A 19,437-nucleotide genomic window follows, 5' to 3' on the forward strand; every position below is an offset into this window, starting at 1 on the left:
TTATTTTATTTTTAGAGCACGTTACCTGACTGGTTTTGTCCCTGCACTGTTCTGTGTAGCATCTTCAAATGTCCACTAGATGTCACAAAGACACAGTGAACGTGGAACATGCATGAACCTGTCGTGTGGATTGTGACATGCTCTGAATCCACAGACACGCACAACAACAGGAAAATTACACAAAATGCACTCAAAAGATTCAAGAGTTCGTTTTAACCTATGACATAACAGGATAGCCAACTTAACCTTTAATAACTATTCTTGAGCCAAAACGTCCTGTAAAAATTTGAACCTGAAACTTCCCCATAAACTCAGATTTCCAAGTCGGAGCAGCCCCACCAACCCCGACTTAACCATCAAAGACGGCAGCAGTGATTGTAAGGAGCGGTTCTGAATCAGGCCTGCATCAGCTGCGTGAGTCGCTGTGTAAACCACACACAGCAGTGCTCAGTCTGTGACTGTGCTGCAACAAACAAAAGTAAAAGTGTTCTTATGCTGTGGCGTTTGGATGGTTCTACGTGCTGAGAAGCAAAACAAATCCTGTTTGTCGTGTTTTTCCTGGAACACACCAGCAGCTGTCAGTAGTTACAGCTGGAGGAAGGCGGGGCGTTCCCCTCACATACAAAACACAAAGTTCCAGGAACAGCAGTGAGGCGTGTGTGGGAGCTCTGCTTCTTCCAGGCTTACCGGACTTTGTGGCTGCTGTGGTTTATAAAGGAGGATGAAGATGTTGCTGTTTCTCCTCCTGAGCGGTAAGAAACTCTCTGAGCTCCGTTTACCTGTTTAACCTGCACTCAGTCACAGCACAGCGCCACAAATTCACTCATTCCCGGAAAACAGCGACCTAACGAGGTTTGACTTTACCTGTGAGAGTGTGAACGATGTCTGAGAGGCTGAGGACCAACAGACTGCGGGCTTTCAGGTGAAAGTTTCTAGCAAGAGACACTAACTAACCACAGTAGCTATGTGCTACAGTAGCTCAGTGACTGCGGTCAAGTGAGCCCTCACTTACGAAGTCGCAGTCAAGCTAGCCGCCCCGCCAGCCGCACCTAAAATGTTGTTGCACTACTCTTACGCATATTACGGTATAGGTGCCGACCGGCTTAGAAACGCAGTGTTTTCTGTCCTGACACTATTTTACTTCACAATCCACTCCCAGTTTTGGTTAATCTCCACTTTCACCCCTGTGATCCACAGCCCAAATTACTGTATGATTCAGAGAAAATTAACAATAAAATTTACCCAATTTACTCAACTATACTTTTAATGTCCTCATCTTTGAGCTCAGATTACAGGAAAACTGTAAGAGGTGACGCAGATATTTCACTGGATTATGACTCTGGGTGACCCCCACTCTGCACCCTGTGATCCACAGCCAAAATTACTGTACAGTTTTTGAGAAAATTGATAGTAAAATCTTCCCATTTTGCTTTACTGTACTCTACATATTGACATCTTTGATCTCCGATTACAGGAAAACTGTAAGAGGTGACGCAGATATTTCACTGGATTATGAATCTAGGCCATCTCCACTCTTCACCCTGTGATCCACAGCCAAAATTACTGTACGGATTTTGAGAAAATTGATAGTAAACTTTGCACAATTTACTCTACTGTACTCTATATATTCTCATCTTTGAGCTTAGATTACAGGAAAACTGTAAGAGGTGACACAGATATCTCACTGGATTATGAATCTAGGCTGTCGCCACTCTTCACCCTGTGATCCACAGCCAAAATTACTGTACGGTTTTTGAGAAAATTGATAGTAAACTTTGCACAATTTACTCTACTGTACTTTTAATATTCTCATCTTTGACCTCAGATTACAGGAAAACTATAAGAGGTGACGCAGATATCTCACTGGATTATGACTCTGGGTGACCCCCACTCTGCACCCTGTGATCCACAGCCAAAATTACTGTACGGATTTTTAGAAAATTGATAGTAAACTTTGCACAATTTACTGTACTATACTCTATATATTCTCATCTTTGAGCTCAGATTACAGGAAAACTGTAAGAGGTGACGCAGATATTTCACTGGATTATGAATCTAGGCCATCTCCACTCTGCACCCTGTCATCCACAGCCAAAATTACTGTACGGTTTTTGAGAAAATTGATAGTAAAATCTTCCCATTTTGCTTTACTGTACTCTACATATTGACATCTTTGAGCTCAGATTACAGGAAAACTATAAGAGGTGACACAGATATCTCACTGGATTATGACTCTAGGCTGTCGCCACTCTTCACCCTGTGATCCACAGAAAAAATTACTGTACGGTTTTTGAGAAAATTGATAGTAAACTTTGCACAATTTACTCTACTGTACTTTTAATATTCTCATCTTTGACCTCAGATTACAGGAAAACTATAAGAGGTGACGCAGATATCTCACTGGATTATGACTCTGGGTGACCCCCACTCTGCACCCTGTGATCCACAGCCAAAATTACTGTACGGATTTCTGATGAAATTAAATCCTATTCCATTACCAAACAAAATGAGTTCATTGAAGTATTTGCTTAACTACAAGAAATGTCTTTCCACACACAATTTAAATTTTTCAAAATGTCATTCACACACCACCTCAAGTATCAACTTCAGTTTTAGACATTATTTATTCAGTGCTTAATCACAACAATAGTCAACTTAAGGCACTTACATAATAAGTTAAACCTTACAATAATACATACAGAGAAAAACCCAACAATCATATGACCCCCTATGAGCAACAGTGGGAAGGAAAAACTCCCTTTTAACAGGAAGAAACCTCCGGCAGAACCAGGCTCAGGGAGGGGCGGGGCCATCTGCCTCAACCGGTCAGGGTGAGAAATTACATTTCTCAGATTACTGATTTCTCATATTACTACTACACAGTTTAGATACACTCAACAAAAATATAAACGCAACACCTTTGTTACTGCTCCCATTCCCCATGGGATGGACGTAGAGACCTAAAATTCATTCCAGATACACAATATAACCATCCCTCCCAAACAGTGGTCACAAATCAGTCCAAATGTGTGGTAGTGGGCACATCTGCTATATTGAGATAATCCATCCCACCTCACAGGTGTGCCACATCAGGATGCTGATCTGACATCATGAGTAGTGCACAGGTGTACCTCAGACTGCCCACAACAAAAGGCCACCCTGGAATGTGCAGTTTTTTGCGCTATTGGGGGTCTGGGGACCCAGAACCGGTCAGTATCTGGTGTGACCACCATTTGCCTCATGCAGTGCAACACATCGTCGCATGGAGTCTATCAGATTGTCAATTGTGGCCTGTGGAATGTTGGTCCACTCCACTTCAATGGCTGTGCGAGGTTGTTGGATATTCGTGGGAACTGGTACACGCTGTCGTATACGCCGGTCAAGCACATCCCGAACATGCTCAATGGGTGACATGTCCGGTGAGTATGCTGGCCATGCAAGAACTGGGACATTCTCAGCTGCCATCTGCCCTGAACAATGTGAACCATGATTCATCCGTGAAGCGCACACCTCTCCAACGTGCCAGACGCCATCGAATGTGAGCATTTGCCCACACAAGTCTGTTACGGCGACGAGCTGGAGTCAGGTCAAGACCCCGATGAGGACGACGGGCATGCAGTTGAGCGTCCCTGAGACGGTTTCTGACAGTTTGTGCAGAAATTGTTTGGTTGTGCAAACCAATTGTTCCAGCAGCTGTCTGGGTGGCTGGTCTCAGACGATCTTGGAGGTGAACCTGCTGGATGTGGAGGTCCTGGGCTGGTGTGGTTACACGAGGTCTGCGGTTGTGAGGCCGGTTGGATGTGCTGCCATATTCTCTGAAACGCCTGTGGAGACGGCTTATGGTTGAGAAATGAACATTCAATGCACGGGCGACAGATCTGGTTGACATTCCTGCTGTCAGCATGCCAGTTGCACGCTCCCTCATTGCTTGTGGCATCTGTGGCATTTTGCTGTGAGACAAAACTGCACATTCCAGGGTGGCCTTTTGTTGTGGGCAGTCTGAGGTACACCTGTGCACTACTCATGATGTCAGATCAGCATCCTGATGTGGCACACCTGTGAGGTGGGATGGATTATCTCAATATAGCAGATGTGCCCACTACCACACATTTGGACTGATTTGTGACCACTGTTTGGGAGGGATGGTTATATTGTGTATCTGGAATGAATTTTAGGTCTCTACGTCCATCCCATGGGGAATGGGAGCAGTAACAAAGGTGTTGCGTTTATATTTTTGTTGAGTGTATCTAAACTGTGTAGTAGTAATATGAGAAATCAGTAATCTGAGAAATGTAATTTCTCACCCTGACCGGTTGAGGCAGATGGCCGCCCCTCCCTGAGCCTGGTTCTGCCGGAGGTTTCTTCCTGTTAAAAGGGAGTTTTTCCTTCCCACTGTTGCTCATAGGGGGTCATATGATTGTTGGGTTTTTCTCTGTATGTATTATTGTAAGGTTTAACTTATTATGTAAGTGCCTTAAGTTGACTATTGTTGTGATTAAGCACTGAATAAATAATGTCTAAAACTGAAGTTGATACTTGAGGTGGTGTGTGAATGACATTTTGAAAAATTTAAATTGTGTGTGGAAAGACATTTCTTGTAGTTAAGCAAATACTTCAATGAACTCATTTTGTTTGGTAATGGAATAGGATTTAATTTTATCAGAAATCCGTACAGTAATTTTGGCTGTGGATCACAGGGTGCAGAGTGGGGGTCACCCAGAGTCATAATCCAGTGAGATATCTGCGTCACCTCTTATAGTTTTCCTGTAATCTGAGGTCAAAGATGAGAATATTAAAAGTACAGTAGAGTAAATTGTGCAAAGTTTACTATCAATTTTCTCAAAAACCGTACAGTAATTTTGGCTGTGGATGACAGGGTGCAGAGTGGAGATGGCCTAGATTCATAATCCAGTGAAATATCTGCATCACCTCTTATGGTTTTCCTGTAATCTGAGCTCAAAAATGAGAATATATAGAGTATAGTACAGTAAATTGTGCAAAGTTTACTATCAATTTTCTCAAAATCCGTACAGTAATTTTTGCTGTGGATCACAGGGTGGAGAGTGGGGGTCACCCAGAGTCATAATCCAGTGAAATATCTGCGTCACCTCTTACAGTTTTCCTGTAATCTGAGGTTAAAGACGAGGATATTAAAAGTACAGTAGAGTAAATTGTGCAAATTTTACTATCAATTTTCTCAAAAACCGTACAGTAATTTTGGCTGTGGATCACAGGGTGCAGAGTGGCGACAGCCTAGAGTCAGAATCCAGTGAGATATCTGCGTCACCTCTTACAGTTTCCCTGTAATCTGAGCTCAAAGATGAGAATATATAGAGTACAGTAGAGTAAATTGTGCATATTTACTATGGATTTTCCCAAAAACCGTACAGTAATTTTGGCTGTGGATCACAGGGTGCAGAGTGGAGATGGCCTAGATTCATAATCCAGTGAAATATCTGCATCACCTCTTACAGTTTTTCTGTAATCTGAGTTTAAAGATGAGAATATATAGAGTATAGTACAGTAAATTGTGCAAAGTTTACTATCAATTTTCTCAAAAACTGTACAGTAATTTTGGCTGTGGATCACAGGGTGAAGAGTGGCGACAGCCTAGAGTCAGAATCCAGTGAAATATCTGCGTCACCTCTTACAATTTTCCTGTAATCGGAGCTCAAAGATGTTAATATGTGGAGTACAGTAAAGCACAATGGGAAGATTTTGCTATGAATTTTCTCAAAAACTGTACAGTAATTTTGGCTGTGGATCACAGGGTGCAGAGTGGGGGTCACCCAGAGTCATAATCCAGTGAAATATCTGCGTCACCTCTTACAGTTTTCCTGTAATCTGAGCTCAAAGATGAGGACATTAAAAGTATAGTTGAGTAAATTGGGTAAATTTTATTGTTAATTTTCTCTGAATCATACAGTAATTTGGGCTGTGGATCACAGGGGGGAAAGTGGAGATACACTAAAAATGGGAGTGGATTGTGAAGTAAAATAGTGTCAGGACACAAAACACTGCGTTTCTAAGCCGGTCTTCACCCATACCGTAATATACGTAAGAGTAGTGCAACCACATTTTCGGTGCGGCTGGCGGGGCGGCTAGCTTGACTGCGACTTCGTAAGTGAGGGCTCACTTGACCGCAGTGCTCAGTGTGCGTGGGCGACGCTGATATGAGACATGAGTGCAGATAAGCGTTAAGTCGCATGTGATTATTAACAATGTTTGGAGAAACCGACACGAGGTTAATGTGTTGCTGTCGGTCATCAGAAAGCAAACACCTCTTGTCTTCCCTGCTCTGCTGTGTGGTTTTCCTGCGATCTAAAACTATTTTACAAATGCGGACAAACCTGAAAAAATACTAATTACACAATATATTAAAAACCTAAATGCATGTGAGGAACCGTGGAGTCATTTTTGACCAGGACATGTCCTTCAACGCACATATTAAACAAATATGTAAGACTGCTTTCTTCCATTTGCGCAACATCTCTAAAATTAGAAATATCCTGTCTCAGAGTGACGCTGAAAAACTAGTTCATGCATTTATTACTTCCAGGCTGGACTATTCATTATTATCAGGATGTCCAAAAAACTCACTGAAATGCCTTCAGCTAATCCAAAATGCTGCAGCAAGAGTACTGACAGGGACTAGAAAGAGAGAGCATATTTCTCCTGTTTTGGCTTCCTGTTAAATCCAGAATTGAATTCAAAATCCTGCTCCTCACATACAAGGTCTTAAATAATCAGGCCCCATCTTATCTTAATGACCTTGTAGTACCATATCGCCCTATTAGAGCACTTCGCTCTCGCTCTGCAGGCCTACTTGTTGTTCCTAGAGTATTTAAAAGTAGAATGGGAGGCAGAGCCTTCAGTTTTCAGGCCCCTCTTCTGTGGAACCAGCTTCCAGTTTGGAACATCTGGTTTCTGACTATAATGTCACTTTTCATTTATCTTAAACTCTGGGTCAAACCCACAACATGTATTTGACTTGAGTTTCTTTGTGTGTCCTCAGTTTCCCAGCATGCTCTGGCTGTGGTGGTGGAGGTGAATGAGGGGGAAAGGTCTGTCCTGCTGCCCTGTCTTTTCTCAGGTATTACACCTGAGGACACCACAGTGATGTGGACTTGCAGTGACCTCGATCCCAAATCTGTACATCAACGACGAGAAGGAGGAGACAATGTTAGAGGACAAAACCAGCGTTACAGCAGACGCACATCAATGAATCGTTACGCTTTCATCATTAAAGACTTCAGCCTCACTCTGAGGAAACCCACAAAGACTGACAGCGGCAACTACACCTGCTCCATCAGTGCTGGAGGGAAAGAACGGAGACTCAGAGACATCCAGCTGCAGGTCAAAGGTCAGCAACAAGCCCAACACCTGCTGTAATTACAGGTCAATACTCTAGTCAAAGGTCAGAGGTCAAACTGACGCAAATTAATTCCCAAAGTCTTGTAAAAATACAGATGAAACCCGCAGCATCATTTAGAACAGATGTAACCTCAGAGGAAACACAAACAACAAAGCAGGAGATGACTGCAGAGAACTGCTGCAGCCTCTGGAAAATGTGAGATTAGACTTATGTCAGCTCGTGTGCAGAGGGCTGTGTTTACCACACACATTTCTGTAAATATGTAAATAAATGACATTCTATGCATCACCCAGCACAAAACACTCAGAGGAATTTTGCTGCCACTTTTACAGTTGACACTTTGGTTTCTTGTCCTCTCAGACCAGCAGGTGGAGGTGAAGGTGAGGGAAGGGTCACAGTCTGTCATCCTGCCCTGCAACACAACACCTGACCTGCCTGAGGACAGCACAGTGGAGTGGACTCGCTCTGACCTCGGACTCATCACAGTCCATGAGTATTCTAACAGAAATGATGACCTTATGACTCAGGAAGAAGTTTACAGGGACCGAACGAAGATGAATGAAGACCTGCTGAGAACTGGGGACCTCAGTCTGACCCTGAAACACCCCAAAGTGAAAGACACGGGACAATACATCTGCACCATCTACAGGGACAAAGACATCCTGAGACAGAAAGTAGTGCTGCAGGTCAAAGGTCAGTGCTGTAAGTTGAGGTCAGAGGTCAGTTTTCTAGATACAGGTCACAGGTCAGAAATCTTTTTTATGCTTCTCCACAGAACCATTTCCATCCTGGTCCAAAGTTTTAGTGGGTCTCCTGGTTCTCCTGGTTGTTCTTGGGGTTTCTGGAGGTCTTTTTTTTCATTTGCGGCAGTATTTCATGTCAGGTGAGTGTCTTCTACTACACTACCCATAATGCCGAGCGTTAGCAGGTGTCTGCACATTTTTCAAACCTCTTTTCCCCACTCTGCGACACACCTGCCGGGGATCAAACACTGGTTTGTGGCTCTATAAAAAGGAACTCCGTAAACCTTTGACATCTGACAAAAAGTCAGAGCACTCTTGAGACAACCATTCATTTAGTGTTAATGGTGATAACTTCATCAATTTCTTCACAAATACAATTTTAACCATTAGAGAAAGAATTACCCACAAGATCAAGGTGGCACGGAGGGAGGTTAGCCAAGTATCGGAGCTGCAGAAAGGTGCTACAAGAAGGTGCCTAAGAAGTCCAGCAAGCTGTCGATGTCTGAGGCCTTACAAACTGCCAACCAAATACTCACAGACTTGACCAACTGCCAAAAAATGTAGTCAGATGATAACAAATAGAGAAGGTCCTACCAGTGGCTGGACAAAGCTGGACTGAAAGACAGCACAGAGGCACTAATCATGGCAGCACAAGAACAAGCTCTGAGCACAAGATCCATAGAGGCTGGGGTCTATCACACCAGGCAAGACCCCAGGTGCAGGCTGTGTAAAGATGCTCCAGAGACAATCCAGCACATAACAGCAGGGTGCAAGATGCTAGCAGGCAAGGCATACATGGAACGCCATAACCAAGTGGCCGGCATAGTGTACAGGAACATCTGTGCCGAGTATAACCTGGAAGTCCCGAGGTCAAAATTCTCCTAGGGTGGTGGAGAATGACCGAGCTAAGATCCTGTGGGACTTCCAGATACAGACGGACAAAAGGTTGGTGGCTTACCAACCGGATATAGTGGTGATAGACAAACAGAAGAAGACGGCTGTAGTGATAGATGTAGCTGTACCGAGCAAGCTCAGGGTACGCAGTGTTATTGTATATGCATGTTTCTGCTTTAATCTGCTGATACTGCTTTGGGCTTGGTGGAATTTAAACACAACAACATTGCTGGCAGAGGTAATGTGATTTCACTATAGTGTAAATTGCATAAACCAGCACATTAAGCAGGAAGTCTAGATTGATTCTCTCTTTAACAAAACCTAAACTCTGATCCAATTCAAAGCTTAGACAGAGCTGATAGTTGAGTGGATTTGACATGTTCTCATTGCCTTGAAGCCTTCTAAATGTCTTCCTTTCTTCTTCTGATGAAAACCCAGAAGTCCTGAGTAGTCTTTCAGGCATGGTATTCATCAGCCCCATGCTGAGGCTCAGTCTGTCTGTTCTTCTGCTCTTCATCCAACATGTCTGCAGCACTTTACAGGACGCTGCAGACTAGTTACCAAAGAACGAGTCAGGAACACATCAGGAACAAACTGAGACACAATCTGACTGAGACTAGAAGACAAGGAGGGACAGGGAGGTCATGTGACCATCATGTTGTGCTTTGTTGTCCCCTCAGTTTACAAGGTGGTGGTGGATTCAGGGGAGGAGTCTGTCCGGCTGCCATGCAAAGCTATGGTCAGATTACCCAACGATGCTAAAGTGGAGTGGATGGACAATTCCATTTCCAACAGGAAGGTCCACGTGTCTGACCAGGTTGGAGGACAGGACGAGGTTTACAAAGACCGAACAGAGATGAAGAGGAACCTGCTGAAACCTGGAGACTTCAGTCTGACCCTGAAATACCCCACAGACAAAGACACACACACCTACACCTGCTCCGTCTACAGCCGTGAAGGAAATCAACCAATCATGAGCAAGAAAGTGGAGCTCATTGTCAAAGGTTAGTCGTGTGTTTATATTCAGAACTCACAGATATTTCATATAATCCAAATTTGTGACCTTTTACACACTAATTTCATTATGTGTGTGTGTATGTATATATATGTATGTGTGTGTGTGTGTGTGTGTGTGTGTGTGTATGTATGTATGTATGTATATATATATATATATATATATATATATATATATATATATATATATATATATATACACACACACACACACACACACACACACACACACACACACACACACAGCGCAGGAAGCCCTGCAGTTACAGAGAAACTGTCTGAGTCGCATTGTTGCTGCAGTTTACCTGCAACTGCTGTGAAGAAAAACAGGCTTTAGATTTTGTTGATCCAGTTAAAACAAAGAAAGTCTGGATATGTCGATCTTGTTTCATAGGACACCTCTGTGATAATAAGTGCAGTATCATTGTCTTTCAATAACTGCAAATAAAGCTTTTATTCTAAAATAACCAGCTCTGCTGCTGATTGGACATCAAAGGCAACTTCAGGGGAATCAGTCAAACATGTTTTAATTGCAAATATTTAACTTATTCAGTGCAATGCTTATTGTGCTCAGTGCTCTGTTGACTTTTCAGTCCCCCAGGTGGAGGTGGTGGATTCAGGTGTACAGTCTGTCCAGCTGCCCTGCAAAGCCACAGTTAATCTGCCTGAAGACGCTAAAGTGGAGTGGACGGACAGTTCACACAGGAAGGTTCACATATGGCAGAACAGACCTGACAACCTTGAAGAACAGTTTGTGTTTTACAAAGATCGAACACAGATGACTAACAACCCGCTGACAACTGGAGACCTCAGTCTGACCCTGACATACCCCACTGACTGGGATGGAAAGACCTACACCTGCACCGTCTACAACGGACAGGGAAACACCCTGATGAAGAAACAGGTGGAGCTTAAAGTTAGAGGTCAGATAATACTTTGTTTTTCACATGTGATGTACATAATATGGACGTTTCACCTTTTTAACACTTAATTTATCGCCATACTTTGTCCTTCTAACTGCTAGATTTCCTCAGTGAGCTAGGAAAGGTAGAGCTTACTGATCAGCAACAGTTTGGAAATCGATCAGCATGAAGCTGAAGGAGAATCTGTCAGAGCACAATCTTAAAGTGAACTCTGAAGTTGATCTGCAGTCATCCCAGCGAGGTTGTACAACAATAATCGAGACAAGGACGCACAACACAAAGAAAGTCTACTTGGAAATCTTTCTTTAGTGAAAAAAGCAAGAGCAAACCAGATTTACACAAACTAAAAGCATCAAAAGTCAACAAAAGGTTCCTGATTGAAAAATTAGAAAATGTGGAAAAGGGACTTACAATATAATTTCCATTACCTTAGTTTCAACTCTGTTTGTGCTTTGTCTTTATTCAGTTGGAGAAGATTCTCAGCAATCCTGCTTTTAATGGTGTAAGCATCAGTTCCACATCTTTAACTTAGAAACATTTTGGGGCTTCAAAAAAAGAGATGTACAACTGATTGTCATCTGCATTGTGTAACAAATAATGTCAAAGTGCCTGAACTCTGGTGAAGAGGGAATGGATATAACAGAAATAGTAAGGGTAAACTGCTTGTCTTGCCTATGGTGTGTCACAAGGTTCAGTAGAGGACCTGTGCATCCACGTAATCATCAGCTGTGAACAACAGAACAAAACACTGAGACATGGACAGGCAGTAAAGTCCAAGCTTTATTAATCTCATATGAGAGGGAAGAATTACAGTGTCAACTCAAAGAGAAATTTTCCCTCACAGCTTATGTTGTTTGTTGTCCTCTCAGTCTGTCAGGTGGAGGTGGAGGAGGGGGCGGAGTCTGTCCAGCTGCCCTTTCAAACTACAAAAGACCTGCCTGCAGATGCTAAAGTGGTGTGGTGGGACATTCATGACAGGAAGGTCCACGTGTTATCAGACCAGGCTGGAGAACAGGACCAGGTTTACAGAGACCGAACAGAGATGAATAACAACCCGCTGAAAGCTGGAGACCTCAGTCTGACCCTGAAACACCCCACAGAGAGAGACAGTGGGACATACAGATGTAAAGTCTACGGGAGAACCAGCAGATACAAAAAAGTGCAGCTCAGAGTCAAAGGTTTGTTTGTTTGTTTGTTTGTTTGTTAGTTAGTTAGTTAGTTAGTTAGTTAGTTAGTTCGTTCCTGTCTGACTGTGTTGTGTCTCCTCTGCAGGGAGAGTTCAGGTCCAGGATCAAACAGGGGACATCAGGAACAGAAGCAGCTCCATTGATCCGACTCCTCTGATGGCTGATCAATCAGTTTGATCTGTGTGTTCTTTGATTATTGATCAGTGATGTCAGAGTGGAGTCAGTGTGATGTTGTTGTTGTGTGTTTGAGACTTTTAGTGTCCATGAAGGTCTCTGCTGCCGTAGATCCTCTGAACTGTGACAGAGGTCTCACTCTGGAGGAAACTCTCAGCACTTTCCAGCAGCTCCTCCATCATGGAGGACGTTCCCTCACTGTAACAGGTGGAGGAGAGAGGAGAGGAAGCACAGGTGGATCCTCTGAGGAAGAGGAGCGTTTTCAGGCTATGTCCACATGTGCATGGGTACTTTTTGGACTTTCATCCACATGATTAGCGATCCACATGGATCCCTGACAACCAAGGGTTTTTATTTATTTATTTTTTTTACAACTGCTAAGTGAAGATTCTCAGATTCAGAAGATTTTCTGTATTTACATGAGGACAAAGAAACAGATTTTGTCTCGCACCTTCAGAGGTTTGTGTGTCTTTATCTATTTGTTAGATGTCAGTCTGCATCCTGTTATTGTTTGTGGGCTTTTGATTGGCCAACACTTCCTCACAGTTATGGTTATGTTGCCGCCTGGTGCTTCTGCATGCTCTTGGCAGCAGTTGAGTTTATTTATTATTGAGATTTTAAAAAAATACTTTGAAAATGTGTTTGAAAAGATATCTTGTATCATGTAATATATTAATTTTACTACATGAAAGAAAAACACAAGCGTGCCTTCACTTCAGTTATAAACCCAATCATAGTGTTAAAGTATTAAAGTTGTTTGTCTCAAACTGACCTGTGACCAGCTCCACTCAGTATGAGCTGTTCACTGTTTCTCTTTGCTTATTGGTTGGATCTGCACACAGAGGTCAAGACTGATATTTTTACATTTTGTATTTATATAATGATAAACTGTGAAATAAAAACTTTGTAAGGTTTCATTTGATCAGTGTTGTTCTTCTTCTGTGGTGTTTCTGATGCTCCTGATGTGTTTGGGGCTGAATGTGGGCTTCAGGAAAGTTCGATTTAAGACTTTTTTTAAACCTCATAACATCACAGAGAATTAAAATTTGGGCATTTTAAAAAAGTTAGATGGAAACTTTGGTATCTATGTCATTGTGTTGATTCTGTCCTGAGGGCATTAAACACCTCTTTGCCTGCAGAAACAAACTGTCTCACACATATGAAGTTGTTTGCACACAGACAAAAACATCTTCCTCCTCTACACCGATTTAACAGGAGAAATTGGATCAGATTAAAACGGTATGTGCTGCCTATAAAAATAAATAACTCTCATTATATTCAGCAGTTACTCTTTTTACTTATAAAGAGAAACTAACTGCTTCTGCTTAATAATCCAGAGTTATATTTGCCTTTAATCAAGGGTGAAATGTACCGTGGTACTCCTTTTCCCACTCCACAGGTTATCAGGTATGTTGGAGTTTCTCCACCTCAGTATCAGGCTCAGAGCTGCTGAATCCAAACTCCTCTCCTGTCATAAAGGCCACCTGGTGAATAATTCCTCATATCCTGTATCTGATTGGTCTGTGGGAATGTGGTGATTTTAAACTTTAAAGATCAGCAAATATCTGAGCTCACAGTTTTCTCCCTCTCTTTTCACACACGCAGTGTTTCAGATATTCATAAATACAATCTTCTGAATATTAGCTTCTGCTAATTAGGCTAAAAGTAAAGTCTGATGAAACTAAGTCTCTTTCATTTTAGTAAAAGAACATCAACAAACTTATCTGATAAGAGGAGGAGTGCAGTTTCCTCATACTTTCCATCCTGTTCATCCACTTTTCTGTTAGCCACGCCCCCACAGGTGAGCCAGCAAATCACTGCCTCCGTTCTCACAAACGTCTGATCTGTGGCCGGCCGGACTTCATTCCACAGATGTGCTTTAACAAAGTGTGAAGCTGAACTCTGAGCTGTGACAGTGAAGCAGTGTGAGAGTGTCAGTAGATGATCAGCAGAGGAAAGTGAAGCTGCTGTGAGCTGATGTCCTGAAGGGCTTTTAAAGAGTCTCTGAGTTTGACAGGAACATGATGTTTGTGGTGTTTGTGATCCTCCTGCACGGTAAGTACACCTTCCTCTCTCTGCTCTCATCATCAGCTTTTCTTTCATCTCTCTCTCTTTAATGTGTTGAAGTGCAGCAGGAGGAGATTTCCATCAAACACTGGATTCTGATTCAGATCAAACAATACGACTGCTGGAAGTTTCAATAACTACGTACTTTATCAAAATTTTTCATAGTTTACCATGTTTCTGTTTTTCTCTTTGTTCATTAAGTTTAGTTCATTCACACGTTTGGTTACAGTGTTGTACTGTGCAGTTCAAGAGGATGTATTCTCTTTAATAGAACTTTTTCAGCTGTTTTACTTTAATTCCTCTTTAACTTTTCACACATTAGCTTTAATTAGCTTCGTGAGTCATTTCAAATGAAATATACATATGGAAAATAAAATGTGCCCATTAGAAACAATTAGGCACTGATAAGATTCATCTGGTTCAGAGACGTCGTTTCTGTGGACACCGGCAGCTGGAGACCTGATGGTTCAACAGTCGATCCTGTTATAGTTTCTTAAAATGTGAAATGTAAATTGTCAGTGGACATCCGTGTGTACTCCATGTGATGAAGAGAAGAGATTTATGTCAGGTCTGAGTGGACCTGAGAGGCAGGATTAGAGGTTTAGTGAAGTCCTATCCGGTTTAACTGAGTTCCCAATGATATGAAGTGATCCACTTCTTACCAGGATCAAGTAAAAAAACAAACAAAAAAACAGTGAATGTCCATCAACCTGCAAACAGTGAGAGCCTCTATGGTTTTTATATAGATTCCACACTGAAAAAATAAAGATAAGAATATTTTTATACAAAATGTAGATTCTTAATAACATCTCCAGAAGTCGATTCTGTTCATCTGGACGTAGCGTTTTGTGGGAGAAACGTTTCATTACTCATCCAAGTGACTTCTTCAGTCTCAGCTGACTGCAGGTTTCCACAACCAGTACATTTGCATAATGACTGAAACCAGCCTGCTGAAGGAACAATGGGCTGGGAGGTCAGTTCCTTAATCTTAATTATGCAAATTCTCATGACCATTAATCAACAACCACTGATCAATGGCCATGAGTACCTTTCACAGAGTTGGGGAATGGCTGCAATCACAGCATTGTAAGATGGTGACAGATGTACCCTTAGGCTCCCTCCTCAATTCAGAGATGGTCTTTCCCTTTTCACGTAAATGGCCTCAGTACTGGAGTACTTACAAGGTTTATTTACAGGAAAAAAGCAAGACTGGACTGGAACACCAAGAGAAAAGAAATAAATCTTGAAATCATGAAGCGTACCTTAACACAAGCAGATGTTTGATAATCAGAGAGTTCATTGTATTTACCAGTTTCCAAAGGACATTCGTGGTCCTCATTTAAGTTAAAGCAGATATTTGTGTTAGAAAAGTCCCTAAAAGACACAAGTCTCAAGCATAGTTTTTTGGCAGTTTTTTCTGGTGTCACATCTTTTTTGGGTTAAATTTAGCTATGACATCAGCAACCAAACTGTTGATGATAATCACTTTCTGGTAAGTTTTATGTTCCGAAATCCTCCATTATGTCTAAGATTTGGAAATACAGCAAAATCAAAATCAGGGCTAAAATGAAGAAATCCATCCTAAAATCATACAGAATGTCTCATCACTCACAGAACTTTGATACTGTACTTATTTGTGACCTGAGGTAAAGGGTGTTTGACTGGCCCTTACTGAGGTTAGCAGTGTGTTTTACCCAAAATTGGTGAGTCAGGTGCATTGATGATTACTGATAAATAAATTAAATCTTTTAGTTATGTGAGAAATCTGATAGTTTTACTTCAAAGTCTAAATAGATTCTACAAAAGTAATTAAAATTAAGAGTAATGTTGTGACATGTGCAGCTGGAATGGAGGAAAACCTGTTTTATAGCTTTTGAGCTGCTGGCAGGATGAAAGTCTAACTCTGGAATGAAGCACACCTAGGCTACAGGTAAAGCAACATTGTTCTCCTCCCCTCACATCACTTACATGCAACAAAACCAGGAAACAAGATGTTTTTCTTCTTCAGTGCAGAGAGACGCACAGACGATCAGACTGAGCTCAGACCAAACTAGCAGCTTCCTCTGAGTGAGTCCAGCTACAGGAGAGAAAAGTGGAAAACTCCAACACTGCTGCTTCAAGCTGCTGACGCTCCACACACTGAATGTGAGTTTGAGCAAAAACACGACTCAAAGGAAGTTACAGTGAAGGTGGTAGAGGAGGGAGGGGAGCCAGGACTGACTGTACTGCCTGTCTGCTGTTTTCAGCTTCACTCACAGACTCAATGGCTTCCAGATCAGAGGAGGATCTCTGCTGTCCGGTCTGTAAGGAGGTCTTCAGAGATCCTGTTATTCTGTCATGTAGCCACAGCTTCTGTAAAGACTGTCTGAAGAGATGGTGGAGAGAGAGACCAACACACGAGTGTCCAGTTTGTAAGGAAATATCAGTTTATGATCCACCTTTAAACCGAGCTTTAAAGAACCTGTGTGAGTCGTTCTTACAGGAGAGAGATCAGAGAGCTTCAGAGGCTCTCTGCAGTCTGCAATATGAGAAACTCAAACTCTTCTGTCTGGACCATCAGCAGCCAGCGTGTCTCGCCTGCTGTGCCTCAGAAAAACACACCAATCACAGATTCAGACCCATCGATGAAGCTGCACAACAACACAAGAAGGAACTTCAGGAAACTCTGGAGCCCTTAAAGAAGAAGTTAAAGGTTTGTGAAGAAGTTCAAGTGAAGTTTGATCAAACAGCAGAACACATTAAGGTCCAGGCCCGACACACAGAGAGGCAGATTAAGGAGCAGTTTAAGAAGCTTCAGCAGTTTCTAGCAGAGGAAGAGGAGGCCAGGCTGGCTGCACTGAGAGAGGAAGAGGAGCAGAAGAGTGGGATGATGAAGGAGAAGATGGAGGCTCTGAGCAGAGAGATAGCAGCTCTTTCAGACACAGTCAGAGCCACAGAGGAGGAGCTGAGAGCTGAAGACGTCTCATTCCTGCACAACTACAAGGCTGCAGTGGAAAGAGTCCAGCACTGCCCCCTGCTGGATGATCCACAGCTGCCCTCAGGAGCTCTGATAGACCAGGCCAAACACCTGGGCAACCTGACCTTCAACATCTGGAACAACATGAAGGACATGGTCTCCTACACTCCTCTCATTCTGGACCCAAACACTGCAAATCCATATCTCATCCTGTCTGAAGATCTGACCAGTGTGAGACGAGGAGGAGAGAAGCAGCAGCTTCCTGATAATCCAGAGAGGTTTGATCATTCCTGCTCTGTCCTGGGCTCTGAGGGCTTTAAGTCAGGGACTCACAGCTGGGATGTCGAGGTTGGTGATAATACAAGGTGGGGACTGGGGGTGTTGGCAGAGTCTGTGCAGAGGAAGGGAATCATGCGGTCTGGATTATGGATAATAGGGTGCAGTTTAGGTATGTACTACACACTGTCACCATCAGCTCCTTTCACTGTTCTCTCAGTCCAGAAGAAACTCCAGAGGATCAGAGTGAATCTGGACTGGAACAGAGGAAAGCTGTCGTTCTCTGATCCTGATACTAACACACACATACACACCTTCACACACACTTTCACTCACAGGATGTTTCCATACATTTATACATGGGATGAAGTGAATGTGTGTCCGTTGAAGGTGTCAGTGTCAGTGCAGCAGATGAGTTGAGGATGATGATGTTTCTAATGTTGTTTCCTGTCAGTGAGTTGAAGCTGTTAAACTGCAGCTGTCCTCCTGCTGCCTCGTTGTTCCAAAGCTCTTTGTTTCTCTTTTAGTTTCACTGTTTCTTTCTGTTTCTGCTGTCCACCTTTTCACATGGAAAATCATTTCACTGTTTCTCACTGAATGACTCCCCAAACTAGATTTGAAATTCTATCAAGTTTCTAATCATTACAAGTGATTCATGTTTCTATTTGATGTGTAAATGGAGATGATTTAGTTTGCTGGGATATGGACTGACATGTGTTGAATGGGAGGAGCAGTTTGTTGTTGTCTTCTTGTCTGTTTATGACAACAATAAATATGTTGTTGAAACAATGATTCATGTTTAACTCCATATATGAAATGTTTCTGATCTTTGAATTCTGTTTGATTAAAGACTTTCTTCATGACACAAATGAGATTTCAGTGTATTAATAGAACTAAATAAGCTCAGAGTTGAAAGGCTGGAGTATTATGTACGTGCTTCACTGTCAGGATCTTCAGGGGGATTCAAAGGGAAACATCAAACTGCTGTAATGAGATAAACTAGTTGGGCTGAACACACTTATCTGTAGTTTGTCTCCATCCAGGATCATCAGAATATAATGAACATGTGTGAAGAGCCACAAAATGCTGCTGCCCTCTCAGCATGATGAGCTCCAGCCTTTGTTAGCAGGACAACAGGAAACATGAGACAACTTTCAGAGACAGTAACCAACTGTGGCCACAAGATGGCAGCAGCTGATCTGAGATCCTTTATTGGACAGAAGGACTCTGCTCTGTGACGTCATCAGAGAGACGGCCTTCACTCTGATAGATCTGACGTCATGTCTGCACTGCGATGATGAAAGCTGATAAACACATTGTTATTGATCCATGAAATCACCTCTGTCCTCTCAAGTGTAGCTGTTTACAGAGCTGAAGAAGTCCTTCATCATCAAAACAGACAAACATGTATTTCCTGTATTAAGTGACGTCATCCTCACTCTGACCTCTTACATACATTCTGTTCAGTTTTCCTGCTGTAAGAAATAAACTGTGTGAAAATAGAAATGCAGGGAAACATCCATTAATCACAGCTGAGCCGTTTGTTTCTGACTCACATTCAATGAGGCTTCAGGTGTAAATACCTCAGAAGTGTTTGTGAGTTCAGTAGAAGCAGACCCAGTCGACCATCATGGCCTCCACAGCACTACACATGCAACAGAAAGGCCTTCATCATCTGCTGAACCACCTCTGAACCACGACGCTCTCCCTGCATCTAAAAGCTGTTAGTCAGGATGAGATGCTGCTGTGATCGCTCACAATTTACCTGTGAGACCTTTGTAAATATTGTCTTTGTTTCTGGAGGAAACACCTTTAGTCTGTTTGTATT

General features: G+C 42.5%; 2 protein-coding genes across 8 annotated transcripts; both read left to right on the forward strand.

The window, feature by feature from the left end:
* Positions 1-643: 643 nt before the first annotated feature.
* On the forward strand, positions 644-13,227 carry LOC146712781 (uncharacterized). 6 transcript variants are annotated; one of them, XR_014917168.1, is made up of 9 exons: positions 644-752; positions 7,016-7,363; positions 7,736-8,068; positions 8,151-8,258; positions 9,693-10,016; positions 10,620-10,949; positions 11,051-11,318; positions 11,416-11,451; positions 11,819-11,838. XR_014917168.1 is itself a non-coding variant. In XM_085443888.1 (8 exons), exons 1-8 carry the CDS (start codon positions 722-724, stop codon positions 12,311-12,313), a joined length of 1,875 nt encoding a protein of 624 aa, XP_085300014.1. In that variant the 5' UTR covers positions 644-721; the 3' UTR covers positions 12,314-13,227. The 6 variants fall into 6 exon arrangements, 4 of the variants coding, with proteins under 4 accessions (XP_085300014.1, XP_085300046.1, XP_085300022.1 ...); XR_014917167.1 differs by having other exon boundaries at positions 11,051-11,451; positions 11,819-11,856; XM_085443888.1 differs by lacking the exons at positions 11,051-11,318; positions 11,416-11,451 and adding an exon at positions 12,222-13,227 and having other exon boundaries at positions 11,819-12,127.
* A 941-nt stretch (positions 13,228-14,168) lies between these two features.
* On the forward strand, positions 14,169-18,409 carry LOC146712782 (nuclear factor 7, ovary-like). Of its 2 annotated transcripts, none has more exons than XM_085444035.1 (3): positions 14,169-16,307; positions 16,386-16,522; positions 16,624-18,409. In XM_085444035.1, exon 3 carries the CDS (start codon positions 16,641-16,643, stop codon positions 18,027-18,029), a length of 1,389 nt encoding a protein of 462 aa, XP_085300161.1. In that variant the 5' UTR covers positions 14,169-16,307; positions 16,386-16,522; positions 16,624-16,640; the 3' UTR covers positions 18,030-18,409. The 2 variants fall into 2 exon arrangements, with proteins under 2 accessions (XP_085300161.1, XP_085300153.1); XM_085444027.1 differs by having other exon boundaries at positions 14,169-14,365; positions 16,220-16,522.
* Positions 18,410-19,437: the final 1,028 nt, after the last annotated feature.

The sequence above is a fragment of the Copadichromis virginalis genome, linkage group LG3 (genome assembly GCF_057382275.1).
Source record: "Copadichromis virginalis isolate Kocher_CV1m ecotype Utaka linkage group LG3, C_Virginalis_male_GT1.1, whole genome shotgun sequence".
Taxonomy (NCBI): Eukaryota; Metazoa; Chordata; class Actinopteri; order Cichliformes; family Cichlidae; genus Copadichromis; species Copadichromis virginalis.

What these genes read in the sequence shown, in the direction of transcription:
- LOC146712781 (XM_085443888.1), top strand. Translation starts at nt 722, where the DNA reads ATGAAGATGTTGCTGTTTCTCCTCCTGAGCG. An exon ending in GCGGCAGTATTTCATGTCAG is followed by an intron (nt 8,259 to 9,692) that starts GTGAGTGTCTTC and finishes TTGTCCCCTCAG; the next exon opens with TTTACAAGGTGGTGGTGGAT. An exon ending in GGTGGAGCTTAAAGTTAGAG is followed by an intron (nt 10,950 to 11,818) that starts GTCAGATAATAC and finishes TTGTCCTCTCAG; the next exon opens with TCTGTCAGGTGGAGGTGGAG.
- LOC146712782 (XM_085444035.1), top strand. Translation starts at nt 16,641, where the DNA reads ATGGCTTCCAGATCAGAGGAGGATCTCTGCTGTCCGGTCTGTAAGGAG.